The sequence below is a fragment of the Ambystoma mexicanum genome, chromosome 3p (assembly GCF_040938575.1).
Source record: "Ambystoma mexicanum isolate Mex_15411 chromosome 3p, UKY_AmexF1_1, whole genome shotgun sequence".
NCBI classification, from domain to species: domain Eukaryota; kingdom Metazoa; phylum Chordata; class Amphibia; order Caudata; family Ambystomatidae; genus Ambystoma; species Ambystoma mexicanum.
In genome coordinates, this window is record NC_090925.1 from 837,553,717 (window position 1) to 837,581,535 (window position 27,819).

Consider the following 27,819-nt stretch of genomic DNA (forward strand, 5'->3'; position numbering starts at 1 on the left):
TTACGTCGGATGATTTTGGGGTAGCGCCCGTGTTTGATGAAAGCCCAATCGCTGGTCGCGGCTGCGTTTGCGGGTGGGGCTTGAGACCCTTACGGTCTGAGGTAGACGCCGGAGTGCCCTGCGTCCCCTTCGGCGCTGATGGATCCTTCGTCTTCGACGAAGAAGAGCCGTGGGTTGTGTGCTTAGGCCTATGGGGTCTATGTGCGTCCTTGTCGCCGGGTGTTCATCCCCATAAGCAGGGCGTGAGCCGAGCCCGTCGGGGCCGGGGACGGACGTCGAGGAGCGCGAGCGCTCCTTCTGGGGGTTAATGACTTCCGTAACGGACGTCGAGTTATCACCCTCCTCGTCACTTTCTGTAACAGCGGCGGCAGGTGAGGAAACGGACTTCGACATAGCGTAGTCCGCCCACCTCTTAACTTTGCTTTCTTTAAGAGTTCTTGGTTTCAAGAGCTTACAGGCCGCGCAGCTGTCCTCCTTATGATCGAGGGGCAAGCAACGATTACAGAGCTTGTGTTTGTCCTTCCAAGTGTATTTGCCGCTACAGCGTGGGCAAAACTTAAAAGGTGTCCTCTCAATAGCTGAGGCAATAATAACTGGTGATAACAACCCCAAGGGAAAGATAGGGGAGAAAGAAAGACATTCTCAAAGAGAAGATAAAAGTTCGAACCCCCACTCTCCCTACTGTATGTTGGCCGGCGAGGCCAGGCCACGTGTTCGGCAGCGCCGAAGGATCTCCTCCGTCGAAAACTTGCTCGGCGGAGAAACAGCTTCACAGCTAACGTCGAGGGGAGGGATCTTTACTAATATAATAAGTGTAAATAAGGACCGAGGTCCGTAGTAAGTATTTGCAATGTCTCTCTAGGAGCTCCACGTAAGGCGACCAGAAGCTGGGCGGAAAAAAACAATCTGAGGGACCTCGACGCGTGAGGGATTGTGGGTACAACGCACGTCACTATAGGGATAGTGTTACAGACACGCCTTGTCGACGTCCCCTTTTTCGACTACGAAAAACAAAATGCAATACTCCGCAGTGACCACTGGATGTCGGACCTATGCACAGCATGTGATTCTAAGCAGATTAACAAACATCAGAAATATATATATCCCTTATTCCTTATTAGACAAGTCTTATTTAACACCACTTATTTTCAGACAGAGGTGAGCGCTTAACTTATTGGAGTGCCATCTTTAGTTATCAAAAAAGGCAGGGAAAAGGCAGAAATTAGAAAAGCACACAACACTAATACTTTAGAAGCACCCAGCAAGGCAGGAAAGTCAGAGTCTACAAGTGAGCAAAAAGTTCAGAGGCCGGGCGGCTCACCACTGGGCCAATCACACAAGAGTGTGACTCGAGTTGCCGAGGCAACTCAGTCCAGGGTGCCTAAAACCCCCCTCCCACACATCCTGTAGACCCAGACAGAGTGACACCACTTTTGGAGGCTTCTGTGTAGAAGCCTGCCAAAAAGTGGAACAAAGGGCTTGACTTGGGTTGGAGTTAGAGGTGAAACACAAACGCCATTTTAAAACCGAGTTCTGACAAAAAGACCCAACCAGGGAATAAATATTAAATAAATAACCCGGCGGTATCTTTAACATTGCACCAAAAAGTGGTGCGTTTAAAATGAATGTGAAAATCCCATAGGAAATATTCCGGTGGAATATTTTGCGTGGTAACCACTGCCACCAGCCAGAAACTCGACGAGGGGGGACTGCACAGTGCCCCCTCGAAAAACAGACCCAGTGGTAATCTTATGTTTGAGATTATAAAGGACATATTTGTCCTGATGCTGTCCCATTTGTGTGTTTCCCTGTACTACAAAGAATCAACTATTGCAGTTGGGTCAGCAACAAGTGTGAGACATGTGCTCACTGACCGAGAGGAGGAGATTCTCTTCCCAGCCCAGCCAGACGTAGGGAACAACACCCGGTCTAAGAAGTGCCTAAATAAGAAAAGAAACAGTGGTGAAGATTATTATAGAATGTAACACCACGACCCAAATTGCCTAGATAGTTAAAAGCACACTGTGATCAATCTGACATTTATTCTTTTTTGTGCTTTTTCTAAAACTGCAGTGCTCAGTTATTGTAGTTGGGTTAGCTACAATTGGGACATATGTAGCTGCCAACTTAAAGGAGGAACGACAATCCACAACCCAGTGATACGTAGAGAACAACATCAGCTCTTGGAATGTTTCCAAAGATGGTAAGGCTAAATTTGTCCATAGGGTCACTGGTAATAACTAGAAGGCGAGTAAAAGTGAAAGATTGCATTGAATGTATAGGGATGTAACTATTCCTAGATTCTGAGCCCAAGTATTTCGATATTTGTCCTCTTTAGCCCCAAGAAGGTTGAAAAAGTGCAATAACTAGAAGAGGAGAACTTGTGAGAACTAAGATTTTCAAAAGTAGCAAAGCTGAAACCAATTAATGGAATATTGGTTACCTGGGTAAGAACTCTTTTGGGGTGATGAGGAAGAATGACTCTTCTTTGAAACTGAGCCACGGGAAAAATTAGTGTATTAATTTACCAAGATACAATGAGATCATGCTAGGCCAAGTACTGGAATTGTATAGCCTCAAGGTGTTCACCTCGTAGTAACTAGGAAGCGGCTTGATTAGAGAAAACGAAGTTGAATAACTATTAAAAAGAGAAAGGAATTTTAATGAGACTGAATCATGTGAAACCTGTTCCGTGTACCAAGGGTGGGTACGTCACTGATAGATATAGAGGAGGAGTACTAAAGTTAATAACTTCCTCCTGCTGTGATATTAGACACAGCTAGTTGTTTATAATAAAATATACAACGTGGATGTATCGAACATTAATAGTCGATTGTCCTCTACTTGTTTCCCACAGACATCCATTCGGTGTACTCACTTGATGAGAGGAACAAAGGAAGGGACTAAGTGTGGATCCCCCATTGATCCCAAGAAGAAAACAGACTACTGTATATTAAAATTGAATGTGGTTCTTTTACCCATGATGAATTTCCGATGAAATTATTAACAATGCTAAAGGAAAGAAACATGTTGGGAGCATGGTTGAATGCAGTGTGAATGAGGGAGCATGGTTGAATGCAGTGTGAATGATTTGAATGAGTGGAGTGAGCACGGATAGGTTAAAGTGGTATGGACTAAGGTGGACCGTCTCATTTGGAGAGGGTTTCTAATTATTGATCCATGGTGTGAATTCATTGAATAAGAAAATCAGAAATATTGAGAAATGAAGTGATCACAGAATATTGTTATAATATAGTGTTATGATGTGAAAATGTATTGTCTGTTTTAGATTGATGTATACACAGTTCAGATAGAATAAGAGTGTATACACCGCTTTTTAAGATTCTATGTTTTAGAGCGAAATTAATAAAAAGATATTTTTGATATATAACAAAGAGTATGTGATGATTCTATGTAAAATAAACATATACAAGTGAATAGACACGAATGGCACAAGGGAAACAGGTGACCCTGTGAATATATTGTATTGTACCATAGTGTAGAGGGCTGTCCACACGTGGTCTAGAGAAATATTTCCTCTAGTCTTTCGGATGTTAAAAGAATCTTATTACCCCTACCGGTACTTCCACAATATGATGGTTTGTACTGGTTCTGTTCCCAATTTAAGACTAGTAAAGTCAATGGTGACTTTACATGCCCTGGGAGACAGTAGTCAGTCCCAGGGTATGGAGTCTATGTTTGGGGGTCACTATGACACCCTTGTGTTACTGCACCGAGGGTGCTGTGTAACACTTACCAAAAACCACATGAAACCCTATGGAGTAAAAGACCCCATAGCCCATAAAACACATTACAAAGTCAAAGGATATCTCAAATCATATCCAAGAGTGGAAGAAAAAGAGTCTCACTCTTAGCAGGAGAAAAAAATAAACCCCAAAAATCCAGCAAAGCTGCTGGGGGACTCACTAGGTTTGGGAAAATAGCCTTAACAGAGAATTCTCCCTAACACTAATCTATAAAAAAAATGATATTCTTTTTGAGTACTTTTCTATAAAAGGACACAAATTCAGAAACCATACCCATAGTTTTCTCAAATGTTTCTTTGTCCAAATAGTAGAGGCTTCAGGAAGAGGAAATACAATTTCCTGTGGATATATAGATCTGCAGGGACTTGGATAAAGTATCAGTAGCTGCAGTTAATGTAGAGGAGGTTACTGATGTAGTGACGGGGGACATAGATGGCTGTGAAGGTGCTTGTGGTGTAGGTATGGCATGTTTTTCCCCATGTTTGTGTTTGGATGCATGTTTATACAGCCATTTCGACATATCGGAATCAGCGATTGATGGGCGGTCATGAACGGCAACAGATTTTTCTTTGGGTTTAGAGCCATGTAGCAAGTGCAGCTGCGAATGCTCCGCAGACTCTGAACGTGAGGGTTCAATCGCTTTCGACAACACTTTCGACAAAACTTTGGTTGTTGATGAAGTTCTTTTCTACGATCCCGTCAAAGGTTGGCTATGGGTTGTCTGATTTCGTGAGTGTACGTGTGTGCCCTTTTCCATAGTAGAGCTTTCGGCCCACCTAGTGGGGCTGTGGACAGGCACGCGGGAGCCAGCGGACTCCTCCAGTAAGCTTCAGACGGCAGTCGCCGTACATTGGAGGATCGATCGTCAAGGCGACTGTCGAAATAATTGATAGTAATAATAATTTTCTAAACTTCAACATATCTGTGTAGCTAGGCTACAAGCTCTGAATGTGCAACAGACCACGGTGGCAGGAAGAAATCTGAGCATCCTCGGCACGTGAACGGTCATGGGTACATTACACATCTCACAAGGATACTATTAGAAGCACACCCTATCAATGTCCCTTTTAGAAACTCGAAAACAATGCAATGCACCTACCACTATATGTCGGCCTGTGATTTTAAGCAGATCCACAAGTCTCAGATATATATTGCAAGGAACACCTGTACAATTCAAAACTACTGGCATTTCCAATGCTGCTTTTAAAATGGTATAATCAAAAGTTTCTGAAAGTCTGTAAAATCCGTTTTTAAGGGTGCTTAATATTCAACAAATTCATATTTACATAAAGGCAAATGCTTTGGAATAAACCGGAATATGTGAATTATGACACTATATTCTAATGGACACATTTCTAGCTCCAAACGTTTCTCACCCTCAGAGTCGTCCTTCTCGCTTATGTCTATGTCATCTTCGTCATCTTCCTCATCCTCCTTTAAGAGAAAAGTAACCTTGTTAAATTGCCTCCAAATGCATCCCAATACTCAGTGCCGTTTTATCTAATGCTTTGAAATGTGCATGACTGACATTTTAGGAAAAGCCACTCTTTCACAGACAGCAGAATAAAACAGCAAAATTACACCATCACTCAATCTGTAGTACTAATTTAGTCTCTCTGCACATTGAAATCTTCACTGCTCTTTGGGAGAAATCAGCTAGGTATGTCAGGAGATCCAATTTACTATACACATTCAACCACTGAACTCTCTTGAAAAGGAGACATCAGTCCTATTTACATTGTTTATTTAATAAATGGTTGTCCTCTTAAATATTGTCCTTTAGGTAACATGTGGCAGTTAAATCGGACATAGTTGCTGTTAATGAATACTGTGCTTATCCAAGGTGCTGCAAACAACCAAAACTGTTTTGTGGGGTTGGGCGAATAAGGTAAAAAGCTATACATTGCAGTGTTTCCAAGATAAAGCAATGGAAAAAAAAGCGAAGACAAACCAGATCAGCCACAGTACACAGAAGCATTGAACACATTTTTATGATGCCCTTGTCCACAATATATACCAGCATAAGAAGGTATGTTCATGCAGTCCGAGCCAATTCATCACCACAAGTCTGACATATCTACCTGCGCAATCACTGGTCCTCCCCCGCTCATACACCAATTCACAATAAACATGTTCTTTTACCTACTTACCCCGACTCAGCCTGCTGCACTAGAAGTGAGCCACAGCCACAAGCTCTCCAGGATGGTCTGCACTGTGCATTGCAGATACAGAAAGAAAGGTAGGTTTAAATAATACAACGGCCCAAGTCCCGATCCCTGCGTTAAAGCCACAAATTTAGCGCCCTTCAAAGGCCTTCAACGTAGGGATGTGCAGGAATCCACAGTGCACAATATTGGACCTGCAGTACCACAGCCAGTATGCCCAATAGACCATACAAGTAAGAGGAAGCACCACAGCCTTGCATACAGCAAGGGCAAGCGCAGACTGGGGTACTTCATGCCATGAGAAAACCCTTTAGCGCAGGAGAGCTAACTCAGCTGCAGCAGAGGTTGTGTCAAGTTTTATTTTCACTGGGCGTCCATTGGCTCGCCCAAAATGAGTGGCTGGGTCCATTATGGGTAAGCTGCCACTTGTTCTGACCTCATGTACTTTTATATATATATTTTTAACTCAGTGTTATTGCAAAATTGCTCTAAAAATTTCAAGGATCAACTTTTTCATACTGTATGCACTTTGAAGCCAGCAAAGATGTGATATTTCTGACAAATGTTTTAAGATATTTTGAATTTTTAGCCCCTTTCTGATTACAAGGTTGAAAGTTAGAGCCCACTCCTCTAACCTGGGGCCCCGAGAATGTTTTGATTTTTCCCCGACTGGCATATCACTTTTCTTTGATGAGCTGTAATGCAAGGGCTTCTTAGGGATACAGATAGTGCCCCTGACAGGCCCCAAGTCCACCGGAATTAGGCCCTTCTACCCCCAAAGGCCGACCCCGTCTCTCCCCCACACAAATGGTTATTTTCTTTATTGGCAACTTTGGTATGATATAACTGGCTCACAGGCTGCTCTCCCTCCTGAATAGCCCTATAAAGAAACATTATTTAAATCCAGTACTGAGTGCCAAAGTCAGACACTGTTTGATTTGCAAAACTGATGCAACCATATTTGATCATAGATACTGTCTGCCTCAGAGTGAAAGCTGCAGTTGCCAGAACTAGCTATGACCGGTTTGTGACTAGTGCCTGGATTCTAGTCTGAATACATATACAATAGCAAGATGTCCCTAAAAGTTGAATGCGTCAGCGCCCCGCGATTGAATGGGAGCTAAAGGTTTGAAAGGATGCAACCCAGCAATTGGGAGAACAGTTAACGTGTTAACCTCCAATCTACCAGGTAACGCACAGATCATGTCCCTTCCTTGTCAAATGTTGATACGAGCCCAAAAGCACTGAAGACAGGGCCTAATTGAACAGGAGTCATGAAGTAAATTGGTTGATTCCACGACTTATCACAGACATTTGCTGATACTGAAGCATACACAAAATGTCAAATGAGAGCGAGCAGAAAATCTGCTCCCTTAACCGGCAGGCTTAGCTGAAATGCAAGGGTAAGGACAGGTTCTACCTTCCAGGTGTTCAGGGAAGGTGCAATAACAATCACAGCTAGGCACAGGGCTCACCGCAAAAATTCCCTGGCTCATCTAGGGGCAGACCAGTCACCAGCAAATCGAGGATGGCAATGGAGCACATAACAATCATAGAATTTAATAAGAGACCGCCTACCGTAAAGACTGGATGGGTGTTTATCTGTGATACTATCCCCTATGGTTGGGGTAGAGGCACAGAGGCACCCCAGCCAAGGCTCTCCAAGGTCAGAAGTGGACGAGCAACCAAGGCTCAAACTCACAGGGGGGTGAAGCAGGTTGGTCTTTAGGTACAATGAATACCCAAGCCCCCACAAAGGAATGTCTACACACAGTAATGTGCTAACACAGTCATTTATTAAATAACGATTAGGTTTAGGTAATTATCTCTCTCTATATAAAATTCTTAGGTATGTTTCTGTACTCAGCTGATGCAATGCATCAGTGTTACGTTGCCCTCTACTGTCCAAATGGCAAAGTGCCCCCACTTCACCAACAGCTATTATTTCAACAAACAGCATGAGCATGGCTCTACGCAATCACCTTCACCTTCCACTATCGCAAACAGTCAGAATATTTTCAAGTTACATCTTTCCACCCCCACTTCTTGTCACACAGGGCACCGCGGTTCCAGTGTCAATGAACAATTAATTACCGGCTAAACATTTCAGGCTTAAAGAGCGAAACGCTGTAGCACGAATGCCTCATGAGCTAAAACTCAAAGTAGGTGCTTTAATTACACGACTACGAAGTCTTATGCTAACGCAGGCCGCTGGGTCGTTGCTGTCTAGCAGGAGAAGGTAACCAAGCAGTGTCAGAAATGCAGCAGTGAGTGTGTCGCACTGGTCTCCTTGGTCAGGTTACTACACCTGCTGTGGATGTCCCATGAAGATTAAACTCCCGGTGGACCTTGACAAGGCTTGGGAGTCAAAGATGAGTTTTTTGGTTTCCATCGATGACCTTCAGTGGCAGCGGGCGCTTTCACAGTGAGCGTCTGGTTTCGTAGGTTTGCCTTGTTCCTATTCTTTGATGCTGCATTACAGGATGGCTTTGTGCGAGTTGGACTCTAGCACTGGACTGTCTTGCAGACCTCCACTACGTCTGGACCCTCAGGACCTGTTCAACGTGGAGTGGCGTGAAACCCACCGGCCGGCACTGCTCTGCATTCAGCTATTCTGGATCTCCGCCATGTAAGCCATGTATAAGTGGAGAGTTGCCAAGGTTGCAGTGGCACTTGAAGATTTCTTTTGTTGGGTGGAACTTGGCAAGCTCCGGACGAGAAGTGGCACTAAGTCAGGGTGACCCCTCCCCCTCTTCTTGGTGATACATCGCAGTCTAGCTTTCCAATGGTCAGAGACAGCCTCTGTAACCCGGGACGACGCTGGTGGACTTCTTGGGCACAAGATGTCCAGTCACTCTTCAAGACACACGGATACCTCTGCAGGACGGCACGCACCTAGGTATGGCTTCCAGGACACTACAGGTAAAGAACAGCAGTTGCGCAATGTCCCCTCGAAGCTACTGCTCTGATCAGTCCTTGATTCAGCATAGCAGCCGTTGGATTTGACAAGTTGCAGCAGCAGAACATCGTACTCCATCTGGATTTAGGATATAGGATTCCAGGAAAACTCCAAGCTTCAGACACAGAGTTAAGTGAGGGTTATTTTGATATACACAAAGTCCACCATTCACTCAGTCAGACCATCACAAACTAATGTATTCATGCAACACCTAACTAGGCTCATAGGCATTTATTCAGTCCATTCTCCCAAAACCAGACATCCAAAACAGTGTATCTGTATTGGAGACAACTCCCAGCCTTTCAGCATTGTGACATACCGAGTCTCGTCCCACCCCCTGACTAAGGGACAGGAGGATTTAATCGACTCCTGGATGAATCTCTTTACTCCAGTAGGTCATACATTCTGGAGAGACCATCAGCATTTTGGTGATTACACCCTGAACTGTGTTCAATGATAAAATCAAACCCCTGCAGGATGATTGACCATATTAACATTTTAGGATTGTCCCCCTTCATCTGCATTAACAAGCTCAAGGGTTGGTGGTTTGTCTGAATCACAAAAGTAGATCCATACAAGTATGGTCTAAACTTTTTCAGAGACCACACTGCCGCCCGGTCAGCTTCAAAATACTTACTCCAACACATAAATGCATCAATCACACTGCCCCATCCTATCTGACTGACTCCATCACCAAAGACCCATCCACACGTCCCAAGAGAAGTCACCATGCCAATCAACTCCCCATTTCACCCATCAAAAGAGCAAACCCGGGTATCAGTTTCCCACACATTTCCCCCAAACTGTGGAATCCCCTCCCCAACGCACTCAGAGCTGAACCCTCCCTATACACCTTTCGCAAAACTCTAAAAATACTACCCTATTCAACTAGCCATCTTCTTCTCCAAAACACCTGCCTAACACCCACTGATTGTCATAACACTGTGACCCTGTAACCACGTTTTTTCTGCCATGCCTACTCTGTATACTCCAAGATCATGTAACTAAGTCTTGTTATGTACTCCCTGTAAACTTTGTGTGCTATGCTCATCCTTGTAACATCATGTGCCTCTGTAACAAGCACCACAATGCCTAAGGGCTGCTGTGCGCTCTACAAATGCTAATAAATACAATGGCAAAACACTCACTTTCTATGGTTGCCCACCTTGTCTCCGGTTCCTTCAGTTTTCTACTGATGAAGCAGATGAGGTGTTCCCTACCTTTCTCATCCAGCTGACTCAAAACTGCACCTATGCCTGTATTGATATTATCTGTTCGTACAATGAAGGTTTGGCTGTAGTCCGGAGCTCTTAAGACTGGAGCTTGACAAAGGGCTTCCTTAAGTCCTTCAAATGCACTTCTCATTCCACCTGACGACCTTGGGGAATTTGGGTGAGGAGATCACATTCAAGGGAGAAGCTATGGACCCATAATTCTCTATGAAGTTCCTATAATAACCAGTGAGACCTGTGAAGGCTCTCACTTGGGTTTGAGTAGTAGGGGTGGCCCATTCTTGTACAGCTTGTACTTTACTAGGCAATGGCCTTATCTCACGTCCTCCTACCTCATGTCCAAGGAAGACCACTTTGCTCTGAACACTTTGACATTTACTTGCTTTTATGGTCAGATGGGCCTGCTGAAGAGCCTGCAAAGCATGTCCTAAGTGATCAACATGTTCTTTCCAAGTAGGGCTGAACACTGCAATGTCATCCAAGTATGCCATGCAGAAGTCCTCCATCCCATTCAGAACTTGATTAACCATCCCTTGGAACGTAGCAGGTGCATTCTTTAGTCCAAAAGGCATAACCTTAAACTGGTACAGGCCTGCTGGGGTTGAAAATGCAGTTTTCTCCTTGGCATGGTCTGTCAGGGCTATTTGCCAATAGCCTGACTTTAGGTCAAATGTACTGAGGTACTTGCTGAAAGTTTGTCCACCAGCTCATCTGTCCTAGGTAAAGGATGGGCATCAGTCTTGGTGACTGCATTTAGAGCTCTATAGTCCACACAGAATCTCAACTCCATGGATCCTGCTTTTATCACTAGTACAACTGGACTAGACAATGGACTGGTAGAGGATTATATCACCCCAAGATCAAACATCTTGTTGGCCTCATCCTTTATGTGGGTTCTTACATGGTCTGACATCCTGTAACCTCTGCTTTTAACAGGTAAACTGTCACTAGTGAGAATATCATGTTGGCCCCAAGGGGTCAAGCCATGTGATAGTGAAAACAGAGAGGCAAACTGATTTAACAGAGATTTGCACTCCTCCTGTTGTTCCAGTGTCAGATTAGAAGAGAGATTAACTCCTATCTTCCCATCTAAAGGTTGTCCCTGAGGAGATCAGGTAGAGGTTCACTCCTCCTCCTCCTGAGCAGAAGCTAGAAGCAAAACTCCCACTTCTGGTCTTGACAAATAGGCTTTTAGACAGTTGGCGTGAAAGACCCTGGGGGCCACCTTAGGGTTGCCTAAGGCCACCAAATAACTGACCTCTCCAAATTTTCCCACAGCCTTGAAGGGTCCAATCCATTTGTCCTGTAAGGCCCTCTGCCTTGTAGGTACCATAACTAGAACTTGCCATGTTGACCTTGTGGCCGTGCCAATGCTTCACCAGAGCCTGACCGGCTTTCAAGTTATCAGATTCTTATGTCATCATGTGTGTCATTCTCCTCCGGAGACCTAGCACATAATCAGTGACTCTCACTGGCTTGGGAGACGGAGCACTCTACAACCCTTCCTTAATTAGGGCCAATGCACCTCTAACTGGATGACCATAGAGAAGCTCAAAGGGACTAAATCCAACTCCCTCCTGAGGGACTTCTCTATAAGCAAATAGAAGGCGTGGCAGTAGTAGGTCCCACTTTCTTCTAAGGGGTTCCTCTAAAGCACCCATCATGCTCTTCATAGTTCTATTAAATCTCTCTACCAACCCACTTGTCTGGGGATGGTACGCAGTTGAGAACTTTTAAGTCGCTCCACAGTTTTTCCACATGGCCTGCATGTAGTGGGACAAAGTTTGATCCCCTGTCAGAGTTGACTTCCTTAGGAAAACCTACCCTGGTAAAAATACCAAGGAGGGCCTTAGAAACAGCCTGAGCTGTAACAGTCCTCATCGGTATGGCTTCAGGATACCTAGTAGCATGGTCTACTACAACCAATATAAATTGATTGCCTGAAGAGGTTGGAAGGTCTAAGGGACCAACAATGTCGATTCCTACCCTCTCAAAAGGGTCACTTACACCACTGGGAGAGGCACCAACGGTGCCACATTCTTGGCTCCACTCTTGCCAGACGTCTGACAAGTGTGACAGCTCCTACAGAATTTATCTACATCAGACCCCCAACTTACGCCAGTAGAAATACAGAGAGCCTTTCCTTCGTCTTCTTAAAGCTTAAGTGACCAGCTAAAGGAATCTCATAGGCGAACTGTAGGAACTGTTGTCTTATCTCTAGGAGGCACTACAAGTCTTCTGTAGTCCCCTGGGATAGACTCGGTAGGCTCACTGTAGAAGAGGTCATCTTCCCAGTACAACCTGTGCTTCCCTGGCTCGTGCCCGTCCAACTGGGAAGCTGCCTGTTGGCGAAGTCCTTCAAGAGTAGGACACTCTTTGACCTCTGCTGAAGTCTGCCCTACATGGGCCACCTTCTGCCAGTAAAGACTGCAGCTCAGGATGGTCTTTAGGATCCAGATCTCCAACAGGTGGAAGGTCTTCTTCCAGCTCTGAATGTTCAGCAGCTGATTTAACCTTTCCTGGTTGTTCCTCACACTCACCCTCAGCTGGTGGAGTAGTCACAGGTGTGACTTTGGACAGTCCCCTCAGAGATGTCCTTGTGGGTTGCACAGGTGTGCTCTCTGGCTTTTTCTTTGAGACCTTGGGTTTCCCCTTTGTCCCCTTCTTAGAAATAGCAGTTAGTAATTCCTGTGGACTGGGTGTTAGTTTCTTCTGTAACATCCTCTTGAGAGCCTGATAAGGCACTCTCTCTGGCCTTCTTTGTCTGCTTCGGTTTCCTTTTACTAGGAGGCCTGATTGTGCTTGATGCAACCCAGAGAGTATTTAAGTCAATCCCCAGCAGGACTCTCCCAGGCACCTCACTTTGTACACTAGCATGTATCCTTACAGCCATGCTGTTGCACTGGATGAGAGCTGGTAGTCTAGGAAGCATTGGGACAGGGCCCGCAGCAAGCTTAGTGAGGCCTTTGGGTGCCTTTACAACATCCTCAGGTTTGAAAAAAAAGATTCATCCACCACTTTAATGCTGACCCCAGTGTCTCTAATGGCAGGGGTCACCTGGCCATTCACAAGCACACTGCCCTTGTAATATTCTTTTGTGTTATCTGGAATTAAATTATAGACATTTAAATTCTGCTGTTCCCACAGACCCAGGAACATCTCCCTCTGGGAAAAAGGCTAAGGAGGCTGGGTGGACTCCTGAAGGTTTACCCTTGCATTTGGGATCCCCTTTCACATAGTCAGTAGACCCAGAAGCATAACATTTTCCAAATGTTTCGACAAATGGGGTTTCTGATTACCTCCCTCTGGTTTGGCACCAGAGGTTTCACTAGCCTGATTTGGTTTCCCTTGTGGCTTACCCTTTTTTCTGTTTGGAGCCCTCTTTTGGATTGGAGGTATTAGAATTCTCTTTGCCATCTTTCTTTTGCTGCTTCCCATCATCCTTCTTCTGAGTTGCCCCAGAATCCTTCCGAGTATCCCTCTTGGCAACCCACAAGTCTGCAGCTTTTGGTAGCTTCTTGGGATCAATCCCTTTTGAGTTCGCCAAGTGCTGTCTCAGCTCAGGAGAGCAGGCATCAAAAATAGACTAACAAAATAGATTTCTCATTCCTTCAAAAGTGTTAAATCTGTAACCCTTTACTCAACCATCTACGTTTTTTCAAACATTTACACACCCAGGCAGCCCAATGAGTACCATCATGCTTTTGAGGGTCCTAAACCTCTTGAGGTACTGGGAAGGAGTCTTCCAAAATTCTAGCTATCAAAGCTAGCTTCAAGTTTTCATACTCTAATATATAGAGTTCCCCCACCTCCATTACATCATCAGTTGCAACCTGAGGGAGCCTAGACTAAAGCCAAGGAATCAACTGATTCCCTATGAAACCCTGAATCCCATAGTTATACTCAAAAGCAGGCAACCAATCTAAAATATCAAGCTTCACCTCATACATACTCACAGCTTCCTTAGGCATGCAAGGTCTGTTAGGACTGGAAGAACTAGAAGACTCTGTGAGAGAACCATTTTCAAGAGACAATTTCTTCATTTCAGGAGCATGACACATTTCCATTTCTCCAAGTGTGATTTCTTGATGTTTACTTTCAGTTTGCATTCAGAGCCTTTTGAACTCTAACTCAAGTCTCATTTTTTCAAGAAACAAAATTCTGGACTCAGTACTGGACCTGCTAGTATGAGGCCTAAGTGCTTGTTGAGGCCTAAGAGCTTGTTGGGGTGCAAAGGGGCTCACATCCTGAGCCTCCTCCAACTCTTCTTGCTCATCAATAACCTTAGAGTTAGACTCTGAATCATTATCATCCTCATCAACATTTCCCACATTTGCTGAAGGAGTAGGTGTAACAGACCTACTTCTCAGACTTTGATATTCCAACAATTTTTCAATCAATTCGTTTTTCTTTCCTTTAGGTGGGAGATTCCTGACCTTACACATATCTTTCATTTGATACACTGCTAGAATTATCAGGGCTTCGTGTCTAAAGTTATCCATATCAGGCATGATAAATTTACTTTTCTAGTGGTGCTTAGCCTTGTGAAGGTTATTATTTGAAGCAGAACCCTCAGTGTAACTATACAATTCATCCTCACCGCCTGCCACCAGTGTTAGACAAAGTTCTTATGCATTACCCTTTGGGACCACTACACACAACTAGGGCTACAGGTGTCAGCAAAACCAACCTTTGATATAAGTCTGTTCTACACACCTTTGTGGTAGCGCTGCTGAGCAGTCAGGCTTATCTCAAGAGGGAATGTCAGCTGTAAGGGTGTTACACAGAGGTCTATAGTTACAAGTATTCAGATAAACTCTTATACTCAAGGTTTCTTGGTAAAACACTTATTAATTTATTTCACAGTCATTTATAAAACATTCACTAGAAGGAGGCAATCTATATCACACAATATACTTCAGTACTTCACAAGATCAGGTTCTGAGGCATTTAAACTACTTTGAAGGAGGAGCAAAATGGCATTCAGAGCATTTGAAGTAGGAGCAAAAAGGCATAAGTTAATGAAACGAATATTGCAGTTACACTAAAACAGAGTTCACCAAAGGGGTTGATTCAATGCAATAGGTTAGGCCAAAGTCAATGGGCTAAAGTCTTGTATAGGATAAAGCAGTTCAGGAGGTTAAACGGAAAAGTATTTTCCAAAGTTCTCAGAAGCAGTTTGTAAAAGAAAGATTCATATGTTGGCTCACAAGCCAACTAGGCCTGCAAGTTGCCAAAGTTTCAAGCACTTTCATAGTGAGAGGTAAGTTCTCTCGGTCAGGTTTTCACACTACCTTACAATGAAGAAAAAGATGCAGCTGAAGACGTCTGTTCCTGGCAGTTCCTGCAGATCTCGCTGTTCCTGAGCCTCAGTCGTGGGGACAAGAGGGAGGACGTTGGGGGACTCCTGCACTGCACTGGGACTGGTCAAAAAGCTGGCTAAAGCAAATGTTCAATTACGGTAGCTGTAGTCAAGCATACAAACTAGTGTCCCTCTCCCTGGCTATTCGGTTTCCTGCAGCACTCTGAGGAAAGCACTTCTGAGGAAAATACAACCAGCTCAGAGAATGGTATCCAGGTGGCTTACAAGTCCTTGAAGGGCTTCTCTGTCGGGATGAACTTGGCGATTCGGACCTGCAGCAGGGCTTCACCGGGCAAACCAACGGTCCAGGAGTTGCAGCAGCCGTCCTCTTCAGCTCGTCTTCGGTTTTTTCGTTCCAGTGGTCGACTCTGCCTTCCAAGCCAAGAGACTTGCATTTTAAACAGTTTTCTCCCATTCATTCCAGCTTAGCTGCCACTCACCCAGCAGGGTGGCTGTCCTTGCCGAACAGTAAGCCAGCCAGTCATGCCAGAGTGCATTTGGGTCTCCTAGGAGACTAAGCATAGGGAGTTTCGGGCACCTCCCTCATTTCCTACCCACCCCAGACACTCAGGCGCCAGAGGTCTTCAGTCCTGAAGCCCGCCAAAGACGTAGGAACAAAGGGACCAAACATGGTTTGGCGCGCAGAGACAAACTCTCGAAGGACCTTTCCAAAAAGAAATGAGGAAAAAAGAAGATCGGGACCCGTTTAAACAAAGGAGGCTCGGACGCCATCTTGAAAAACATAGCTTCCGCGATTTAACTAATTGTTTGCGGTCTGGAAAAATCATGGTAGTTTGTTGTAAAACCACTACCACCAGCCATTTCGAGAGGAAAGGGTAGCATTTGACTGCTAGATGAGTTTCTAGACATAGGGGATACTAAGTAACCCCTCCAACACTATTGTAAGATGGTGTGTGCTGGGTCTAGGAATTTGGAAAGACTAGTAAAGTCAATTTCACTTTACTTTCTCTGGGAAACCATAGTTTATCCCATAGAAGGTATTAAACCTTGGGAGAGCCTAAAAGGCTTCCCCTGTGTCACTGCACTGCCTAACTTCTTAACAGCAATCCTCATATCCTCAGGAGAAACTACCCTTCGATGAGCTTTCCACAAATAAGAATCCCTCACACACAATAATCTCTTCTCTTCTAAACTCCTGGACGGTCTAGTCACCACGGGAGCAAAGGTTTTTTTGCACCAACTAACACCATCTGATAACCCTTATATATAGCACATGCTTCACTCCAATCTTTGTTTGATGCTCTCCTGCACCTGAAAAATACGTGGCACTTACTCCTCACCCCCATCTTCTCTCACTGAGGAATCTTCAACCGCAGTCCTGGAAAATGCATCAGCTATGACATTGTTCCTCCCCTTAAAAAATTCTCAACCAGAAATTGTAAGCCCTGTAAACGGCTCACCCATTTCATAATTCTCCTCGACACACCTTCCAACCCCCCTTTGTTGAAAATACTAACAAGGGGTTTATGATCCGTTCTCACTGTAAATTCCCGGCCCCACAGATACATTCCCAATTGCCCACACACAAGTCAACGCTTCTGTTTCCACCACAGACTACCTCTTCTCCGGAGCCTTAAATCATCTCGAGGTGAAGGCGATGGTAACCAGTTCACCATCAAGTTCTTGCATTAATACATCTCCAAGGCCGCAATCACTTGCATCAGTGTAAATCACGGTCTATCTCCGCCCCAAGAAAGGTGCATGATGCACACTGCTCGACTCCTTCAAATTCCCTGGCACACTCATTACAGTTAAATGCCACACTCTCATTTTGTGAGTCTTCTCATGTTCTTTGTTTTGGCTGCAAGTCTTTCTACAACTTTACTGTAAAACGCCATCAGACCTAAGAATGATGCAACATCATTCATATTTCTTGGTTCAGTCATATTTTTAATGGCCTCCACTCTGTCCTGCTTAGGTTTCATTCCATGCCCTGTAATATCATGACCAAGATATGCTACTCTGCCCTAAAAATGCATTTCTTCATGAATATTGTCAAAACTGCCCCCTTCAAAATTCCAAGCACTTTTCTTAATCGTCTATATGCTCTTCCATAAACACACCACACATAAGCACATTGTCTTAATAACATAGCACTCCCAATTCGTTCCCCAGAAGCCCGCGCATAACACTCTAAATGCACTAGATGCCAAGACAAGACAAATGGCATCCTGCTACACCAAAACAAACAAATGGAAGTTATTAAGGATGTCAAGTCCAATGAGTCCGCGTGAAGTTCAATTTGGTTGTACGCCGCTCTAAGTTCTAAAATGGAGAGAATTTGCATACCAGCTACCCCAGACAGCAAATTGTGTTATCTGGGTTGCGGAAATTTTATCTGCCACTAGATTTCTATTCAAGCTCCTAAAATCGATACCGAGTTTTACAGATCCATTGGGTTTCCTCAAAACAATAGGAGTGACCCATTCTGAAGCCTCCACCTTTTCAAAAATTCCTTGCTTCTCGTGTCTTTTAATCTAGAATCCTACTTCTTTGCGCAAAGCCAAAAAGTACCATTCGCACTTTAGCAGTCACTGGTACTGATCCATGCTTGAGTCTTATGCGATGAACAAAACCTTGGAGAACCATGTTTTTTTTTTTTAAAAACCTCCAGAATTCAAGCGGACACTTCCAAAGCATCATTATTGCCCATTTCCTTCAACAGCCAAAACCTGCTTCCGGGTGGTGAGGATCTAATCCGATGGCCAACTCTACTTGATCATCCCATGAAAGTAGCTTTTCTCACTATGTAGACCATACCAGGTGCTCTCATTCCTTTGAACTGTAGTTCGGCTGCAAACTGCCCTACTATACTAATGGGGCTATCTCCATATGCATTTGCCCTAATCCTGGGCTCCTCTAGGGTACAGCACTTGAATTAATTATTTAATGCTTGTACACGGACTAGAGCATAGTCTGCACCACTGTCTATTAACATGGGTATTTGCACCCCGTTAATGGATACTACGACATATGGCTTCTTCCTCTTCACCTTCCCAGACACTGCTTGCACAGAGTTGCCAACTTCTCTTCCCAAGTACTCACAATCAAGGTCATCCTCCTCATTCACTTCTCTTACTTGCCCAAACAACTTGAAATGTTTACAACATTGTGCCAGATGTCCTTTGCGACCACACTCTCTACAAATTATGTGCATGGCTATGCACTCCAGGTCATTTGCTAGGTGATTGACACATCCACATCTGTAGCGTCTCCTCCCATGTATATTCCTAGGCTCCACTTTGAGCAGACCACAAGGACGTCCATAACTCTTGATGCCTCGGGGTACCACATCACTGTCTCTGGCAACATCTTTCACATTTCTGTCAATTTTCTTTCCATTCCTAGACCATTTCTTCTGGACACCCTTGGTCATTTTATCGATTATGCCCTTCTACGTGCTTGTTTTGTGACTATCACCACACCCCTTAGAGTACAACTCCTTAATACACAGCTTGGTGTTTTCTATGTTCTTCGCAATTTCAATGGCTCTACAAAGTGACGGTTTGTGTGCCTTCCATTTCTCTTCGCTGATCTGGTAATTGATGCACTTAATTATTAACTGGTCTCTTAATGTGTTTCTCTTGGCAGTGGGTAAAGCGGCACTTAACAGACTGGCCCCTAAACACTGCAACAAATTCCTCGATGGATTCACCTGCTTTCTGTTGCCTGGTGGCAAAGCGGTACCATGAAAGAATTATACTTTCTTGCACCTCGTAGTGCTTGTCAAGTTCGGCTATGTTCCTCTCATATACTCCATCACCAAGACCTACAGGTTCAGATAATATTTTAAGCACATCCTGGCCAGCGGACCCAAGACAGTGAAACAGTAGGGCCTACTTCCTGTCATTTGAATAACTGGTGTCAAATACTGCCAAGACACATTTAATAAATCTCTCCGATCTGCTCACCATCCTTTAGGCTCATGAGGCAATGGCAGAAAAAACACAGGCCCTGGTACTTTGGCCATTATATAGTTGGATTGCAACCTTAAGATAAACTGGTGAGACAGAATTCCAGGCACTTCAGAGAGCTGAATGTGTGGTGAGGAGAACTTTCAGCCTTTCTTATAACTATTTCAACTAAATAACCAGCAATAAGATTTCTAAGCATCCTTATGGCTCATCAAGTTGAATAACTAGTGGCAGTCTTATCAATCCCACTCATTGTACTGGGACGAGGAGGAGTGCCGGACAATGTTGCACAACTGGTCCCCAAGTACTGGGACTACAATGATGCAGGCGAGTAATGCTGAACAGTCGTTGAATAAATGCTTGCCAAAATGGCCGCAACAATGAGCACGTCGTTGGGTGCTTTCCTCTAAGCACCGGAAGGAATGAGCACTCACCATTTTGTAGGACGCTCTCACTGCGCTCGTGCCCAAATGGGCTGCCGGCCTGAAGCGCAGCACCCAATTTCAGGCACTTCTGGGTCCTCCGCTTACTGATGCCTCCAGCCTGGAATCACGGCCGACTAGGTGCCTGCTGTCTTCCTCACGCAGCAGACAGCACTGTAATCGGCACAGAGCACTAGCAGGACTTGGAAACCTCCAGAGACCACCTGACTGCTGGGGGTCGCTGGCCTTCATCAACCAGCGTGTTTCCAGTTGTTAAGAAATAAGGGCCTAGGAAAATGACAGTAAGTGAAAACCCTTTATTTGACCAGCTGGTCCTTGGCAGCAACCTCCCACATTACCGCCCACTCAACAGTCACTCCTGAAACCTGTGCACACTTCAGACCTCCCTCAAAGTTAAGGTTCTGTGGATGCTGAACACTATTCTGTAAACTATGTACAATGCAATGAACTGTATACAATATAGTATGTGGCCAAACATAATGTAATACATAGAACAATGTGATACATATATGTGGGTAAGAGGATCTCCCTCAATGCACATTGAGATTTACTCCTAACAAAGGCCCCTTTCCACTTATTACCAAATGTTACCAATACCAAAGGACAACTACAAAGCACGCACAATGTAAAATCAATCACTAATGAGCACATAAAATGTTTCGCCTAATAACAGGCCACCGTCTCCTCCTTACGCGACCGCCTCTTCTCCCTACATATACATGTTTCCGTCCAATATCACTTTTATTGCTGGACCTTCATCAGGGGAGGTCGGACATTCTTCCTTTTGCTCATTAAAATCCAAGTGCAAGCTCCTTGGATAATACACTGCTTCTGATTTTGGGTGGCACTACGAGGCACAATTTCTGTGTAATACCAGATTATCTTGGGGGAACTTTGCCAAACAGCTTCCGACAAATGCTGTCAGATCAGCATAGGAGAACGGCTTAAAGCCTGTTAGATACCTGTAAAGCCTGTAATCCGGCCTGTAGGCCAGCGGTTGGCCGGAGAAACAGCTGAGTAGGGATAAGGGAGAGACCAATGGCAGGGGGATGCAAAAGGGATGGAAGCATCATGGCAGTGTGACTTATTAAGGTGAGGTCAAGAGAGAAGGAGGACAAAAGACCAAGGAGAGGAAAGACAGTGTAGAATAGAAGTGAGATCAACAGAGGGATAGTAGGCGGAGAATTAGGTTGATTGGGAATGTGACAGACTGAAATGAGTGCATTTGTGGGAGGAGGCGTGGGTGGACAGTAGAGTAAGAGGGGAAGAGTAGTGGTGTGGGAGAGGAGCAAGTTGTGGTAGGGAGAGTAGTGATGGGAGAGTAGCTGTGGGGAGTCAAGAAACGTGAGGGGAGAGTAGTCATGTGGAGAGAGAAGTGTAGTAGGCAGCAGAGGAGAGTAGGAGCAAGGAAGAGAACATCAAATGGACAAAGAAGAGCAAAGGAGAGAAAATGGACAGTATGAGGAAGAGAAGGAAGGAGAGATGAAGGGAGAGAAAGGCTATAAGATCAGGGAGAGGAAGGATAGAAGATCAGGGAGAGGAAGGATAGAAGAGCATGCAAGGAAAGGACCAGGTGAGACCATGGCAATTGAAAGATACTTCTTGTATCCCTTTATTGTGGGATATAGTTTAGGATTCACCTAAATTGTACCGAGGAAGGAAGAGGGCACGAGAGAGAGAGAATGCCCAAAGGCCATCAAGACCAGCCAGTCAGTTCTTAGACAGTAGGATGTACCAACCTCGAGTGACCATTTTGGAGTTTAGGGATGCTCAAGCTACAGAGGGAACCATTAGGGGAGAGGAGAAGGAGAGGGGTGGCTCTTAGGGAGCCCCAGCTAATTCATTGTTGGGGAGAATTCTCAGAAATTTGCTAATTCCCTTCTACCTTAGAGACCCCCCCCGGCTCTTTTGCTGGACTCAAGGAGGACTTTTCATTTCTAACCTGGAAAAATTAGACCTTTTTCCTACTCTTATGTATTTTGCAGTGATTTGGACTCTGTTTCTTTTGACTTTGTAGTCTGACAAACTCCATAGGCATCATCTTTACATTGTGACAGACAGCACCTTCAGCGCAGTGGCAGAGGGAAGTCTCTTAGATTTCCCAAAGGTTTAAATGCCTTCTCTTGGTGAAACTACTGTTTCCAAGAGCAGTGAAGTAAAATTGACTTTACTAACATTTGGTAACTTTCTAGACCCAGAACACACTATCTTACAATAAGGTGCTGGAGGGGTTACTCCCTTTGTCTAGTTTCTCATGTAACATTTTTATGTTACCCTTCCTACAGTTCATGGGTGGTGGCAGTGGTTTACTTTTTACTACACAAGACTCGAAAAGATAGGACTTGGTCCTTTATCAACAGTTATCCATTCATCTGCATGCCATCAATTAGTTCAAAAGGTACAAATTTTAATAGAAATTGCAAAATAGTCTAAAATACATGATTAAACCCTCTAAAAAGATACATGTGTATCGTATTAACAAAGACAAACATCATGAACGATCAATTCTAAAAAATCTTAGAGATGCTGATGTTACTAATCTCTAATTAAATCTCTGTTGTGTAGTTCTTCTAAATCAGAGTTACGATTATAATTCATCGTTATCTTTTCTATTCTTCTATTCTAATTCTATTCAATTATTAGAATTAGAACATCCCTTCACTGGAATTTTCAATTCACTCAGAGAGTTTAATTAATTAGACTGACAAAAAATTCTCGACATGTTTCGGTCCTCAATGTGGGTCTTGGGACCTTCTTCAGGAGTGGTCAATATGAGGGGTTGAAAACGGGCTTCGGCCAAGTTAGGAATCCTCTGGCCTTCTCTTAAAGATGATAGTAACTGTTGATAAAGAAACGATAAAAAAGAATCAATTTATGTTTCTTCCGACACATTTAGAAGTGTCAAAGAAGACTACAGGGTCCTTTTGGTTACCTGGTCTTCTTAGTGTGCGGGCTTTCTTGATTAGCAGGCGAAAAAATGGCCACATAAGTTGGGCGTTATTTTCTTACGAGGAAGAATCTTCCTACAGAATCTGCAAACAGATAAATGTTTTATTTGCAAGAAAGTTTCCTACAGCCTTCAGGTTAGAAAACGCAATGCATTCTGGTGGTCGTAGTTCCTTTGAGGGGTCACATGGTTTAAAGAGGTGCGGTATCCTTTCAATAGTGATAGGTACTAGTTTATATAGAATTCTAAACATTGTGGCGAAACCTTAGTGGCATCTCCCTTGTGCATGGACTCTTAGAAAAGGTCGCGTGTTATCATCTTACCATTAGGTTTAGTCAAAGAGCGCTCTCTGTGGTTTTCCTTGCCGCGGGGTTTTGCGGATGTGCTAATAATTTTCTAGCTTCTGTATTGAGGCTTCTACAGATGGTTTCTGAAAACAAACCACAAGGCGTACGTGCATTAGTTATAAAGGGATTCCTGTTTTCCATTACTGAAAACAGATCGAAAAGGGCTGCTGTTAAACCCTTCTACAGCAATTCTAAAGCTAATATTTAGCAAATCAAATGCTGTGTTCTATCTTACTTCTATTTTGCTCAGTACTCGGAGCGGGCTGCTGCGTGTATAGTGATTTACCTCTTGCTTGGTACCTTGTCATTCCCAATGGTGCCGCTGAGGGGTGAGATGGTATCCCTGTGAGCTGGTGTCTTCTAGGAGCTGCAATTAGCTCCTTCTGCAAGATCCTCCTTCATAGGTGCTCGCGCCTGTTGTGGTTCGTGTCTATGTTTCGGCCGCCATTTTGAGAGGTCTAAATATAGCTCTCTAGTTGTCCTTTTTTAGTGTTGTACTAATTAAAGGACCTCTAGTCTTTTTTAATTCTCTAGCTCTGCCACTGACAGACGAAAAAGTTTGAACAGATGATTATAAATTGAGACGGTTAGATTTTTAACCAATCTATAGACTCATTGAGTCCTATTTTGTCACTTTTTGTTATAAAAATGAGTCTGTTCTTTTTCAAGCAGAATTTAGATTTTTGTATTATGATCTCTCCCTTGTACCATTAATAAAACGGTCCCGCTGAAATTTTCATAACCATGTTGTGCTTCTCCAAAATTTTTTACTAGAGGAGCGTTGATGACTTTATTTTTCAAACAGCTTTTATGTTCCAGCATCCTGGTTTTTACCTTCCGGTTTGTTTTCCCTATGTAGTGTTTATTACACGGACATGTAATCATGTATACTACATATTCAGAATTGCAGTTAGTCATTAGCTTTTGTTTCCAAGGGGTGGGTAACCCTATGTCTATTTCTTTGGTTTTGTGGGTTAATTTACACATTGCACAATTAGTGCATGGGTAGTATCCACTTATAGGTTTTAGTCCCCAGGTTTCGGTAAGGCTCAAGGTTTTGATTGGTTTTTCTTTAAGTTTGTTGCTACTCACTCTGTTCCCAATTGTCTTGGATTTTTTGTATGCAAAAAGAGGAGCTGGAATCCCCATTTCACTCTTCTCAAAGATTTTCCATTGGGTTTTGACTATTTGACTGATTTTCAGACTCAGATTCGAGAAAGTATTGACACATACTAGCATGTCTTGTTGAGGTTGTTTAATTTTACTACCTCTGTGTTTTTACAGCAGGCTGCAATTGCAGCTGCAGTAAGGCGCCCATGGGGGCCCATTTTGTCAAAATGGCCTCGGTCTTCTTCATTTCGCTATTTCTTGTTGTAAAGGTCCTTCTTGAGGTTTACTCTGTGCGACAAACCAGGTTTGGTCCCTTTGTTCATTTTGTCTTTGGCGGGATTCACGAGGGAAGCCCGCCTCTGGCTCCAGCGTGTCCGTCAGGGGCAGGAAGTGAGGGAGGTGCCCGAAAACTCCCTGTGCCTTGTCTCCTTGGTTACAGGAATGCACCCAAGGGTGTTTGGCTGGAGGGGTGTCCTTAGAGCACAGCCACCCTGCTGTGTGATTGACAGCTAGGCTGCGAATGACTGGGAAAAACCTGCATAAAAGGCGGGGCTTTTTGCTTGGAAGTCGACCACTGGACGAAGGAATCTGAAGAACCTGGAAGAGATGCCTGCGGCAACTCCTGGTGAAGCCCTGCTGTTGTGCGGAAGCTCCAAATTCGCCTCGACTAGAGAAGCCCTGCAAAGGAAGACTTCTCCCCTTGGGTTGGTGGGACCAATCGACCCCAAGACGAGCTCATCTGGAAATCCTCTCGGAGCTGGCTGTACTTTCATTGCTGCTGGAGGGACCGAAGTGCCAGGGCCAGAAACACCAGAATCGAGTGAGTGTCTAAGTCGGACCCGAGCTTCAGGAAGATCCTCCGGACTCCCAGGAAGCAGGACTGACCAATCCTGAGCCACCTCAACAGGGTGCTGGACCCCGGATGCAAGGAATGTCCAGAGTGGTATCTGAGAGACTGCGGTGGTGCCATTTGCTATAGCGCGAGGAGCTGGAACTGCTAAGTGCCACTGATCTGAAGTTTGCCCATTGCTGGTGCTGACCTTCAATTCGTCGTACAGGAGTCCCCAGACGTCCTCCGTCTTATCCCCACGTCTGAGGCCCAGGAACAACAGGATCTGCAGAGCTAAACAGGAACAGAAGCCAGCTAGAACCATTTCTTCCAACCAAAGGTACCGCAAAACTAAGGGGACTTACCTCTTGTCATGTAGCCTTACTTGTTCTCAGTTGAGACTTGTCTTGGTTACTTTTGCAGGGTTGCTTGCAGCTTTGCCCCTCACAAGACTCCCAGCTTGTGGCCCTACAGTTATTCTACTTTTTCTACAGAGACTTCTAAAATATTGTGTAAGACTTTTACTTACCTGCAAGAACTGCCTCAGCTTACCTACACAATTTACACTAGCTAGCCTGGCTGCCTGAAAGACTCCTCTTACCTCTGACTTTGTGTTTTACCTTTCCTCCAGGAAAGGGTTAATTTACTTTGCATTGGGGGGGTTTGAAAGTATTTACCAGATTCAGAATATTTGTTTGATCTCTGCTTTATTCTTAAACCCTTTTCTTTGACACCAAACTCAGTATTGCTCTAAATATACAAGTGATATATTAATGTCCACAGAGTCCTAGTTATTTATCTTACAGGGTGTAGGAAGCATCTGCGTGCCTTCCCAAATGGGTACTAGCTGATTTAGGGAAACTAAGTGTGTATTTTGAAGTGTATTTTTGTGTTAAATTCAGGAAATCACTAAAAATCTGGCTCTTTAACACCACAGACTAAATCTGGAAACCAAAACCGGAAAAAGGATGACTAAACAGGAAAGGACACGGACATCCCCGACCCGAGAGGGTAACTCCCACGGCACCTGGACTGATGACACCGATGGATAGACTGGAACACAGATAGTGCGTGGAACGCACAGAGACTGAGTGAACCAACCCAGACAATCCCACCAACACTTTCACCCGCCCCTTAGTTACCGCCAGGTACCACAGTGGTGTGGAATTGTCGAGATATTGGCAATCACCCCACTACCTGAGAGGTTGACATTGGCAGGTGCACTGGACACAGAAGTACGAAGGGAGGATAAGGGGAGCTATTAGAGAGCTTGTTAGAGGTGGGGACAGACGCATCAGGGGAGACTATGCAAGCCTAGCGCCTCAATTCAGGATAGAGACGCAAACTAACCAACCCTACTAACAATTTCCCTTTCTGCATACACCTCTCAATCTCCAAACCAAACACAACTAAAACCTACAGCACAACAAACCGCACAAACTTCACTACATTGCAACAACAAAACAAAAACACACAGTCTTGCACAACAGTACACGATGACTATCGGCCGCAAACACCCTAGGCCCAGCCAACGGACCCACTGGGCTGAGGTGGCCAACAGCACATCACTGCTCTCTTGCACTTTTCCTGCTTTCTCCCACTAACTCAACCCCCCCCCCTCCTCTTTCAGAGCCGCCAGAGCGCCAGGGGACCACTCCGGTGGTGATAGTGCGCGGTACAAATGTCCATTAACATTACATATATAATTGCCCCTTCTGAAGAAGGCTTATTCAATTTACTGTTAAATAAATTAATTGTTTAATCAAGAAACCTTGAGTCTAAGAGTTTGAATACTTGTCACTGTGAATCTGTGTAAAATCCCTACTGTTCACATTGACTCTTCTTGAGATAAGCCTGGCTGCTCAGCCACACTATCAACCTGTGTAGTACAGACTTATAACAAAGGTTGGGTTCCTATTGCCAGAAGGTCAAGGTTGCTGTAGTCTCCCAAGGGGTTTTGCACACAATATTGCCTAACAGTTATTTAAATAAAAGCACTTGAAACATTTTTATAAAGTTTCCATTTTCTTAAGGATATCTATGACATATGTCAGTGTTTAAGTGACCAGCGTAGAGGTGGGGTAGACATGGGTCTTGGAGTGCAAAATGGAGGTGTTCACTGAGGTGAAGCATTTCCTCTTTTGTGCTGCCCGGGAAAAGGGATGATTTTGTTGTGGTAATCTCAATGTTAGTGCCCCTGAATGTGTGTGAGGCTTTTTTTTTAGCATGTGCAGTTTGTGCTGCTCACTTTATTTTTTTAGGGTCTGTGACGACATCTCAAGCATCATGATTAGACAGAATCTTAGACCAATCAGTGGCAGTTTATTTCAAAACCGAAGCCAGAGATCTCAGTGCTTGCATAGCAGGTCAGGTCCATAACTATTGAAAGCTTGGAAACTGGTCAAAGGCATGTGTTTTGCTTTGTTCACGTCGCCTGGTCACTAGAGTGGTTGTGTGTGTGTGTGGGGGGGGGGGGTTAGGGGGCTCCGTAGGGCGGCTTTGAGTGGGGCCCCCAATGGTGCTGGTGCCTGACTGTGTGGCTGTGCCTGTGGTGCCCCTTTAAAGGCTGCTCAGGGTTAGAATCGTCCATTTCCGTCATTTTATTTACTTTGATGACCATCTCAGGAGGTGTAAGTCTTATTGATTTCCAATTTGTCACCTTTCTTTTTTAGAGGTTTTTGATTTACATTTTTCACACACCAAATACTTTTCCTCAGCATAGT

At 44.3% G+C, this 27,819-nt stretch overlaps 1 protein-coding gene across 4 annotated transcripts in view; it reads right to left on the bottom strand.

Moving 5' to 3' along the window:
• The window catches only part of SETD1A (SET domain containing 1A, histone lysine methyltransferase), a 1,694,645-nt gene that overhangs the window by 408,587 nt on the left and 1,258,239 nt on the right, over positions 1 to 27,819 (bottom strand). For all 4 annotated transcript variants that reach the window (XM_069651930.1, XM_069651928.1, XM_069651929.1 and 1 more), the window contains exon 13: positions 5,144 to 5,201. In XM_069651930.1, the coding sequence (XP_069508031.1) occupies positions 5,144 to 5,201 (58 nt within the window). The remainder of the gene's footprint in view (positions 1 to 5,143; positions 5,202 to 27,819) is intronic.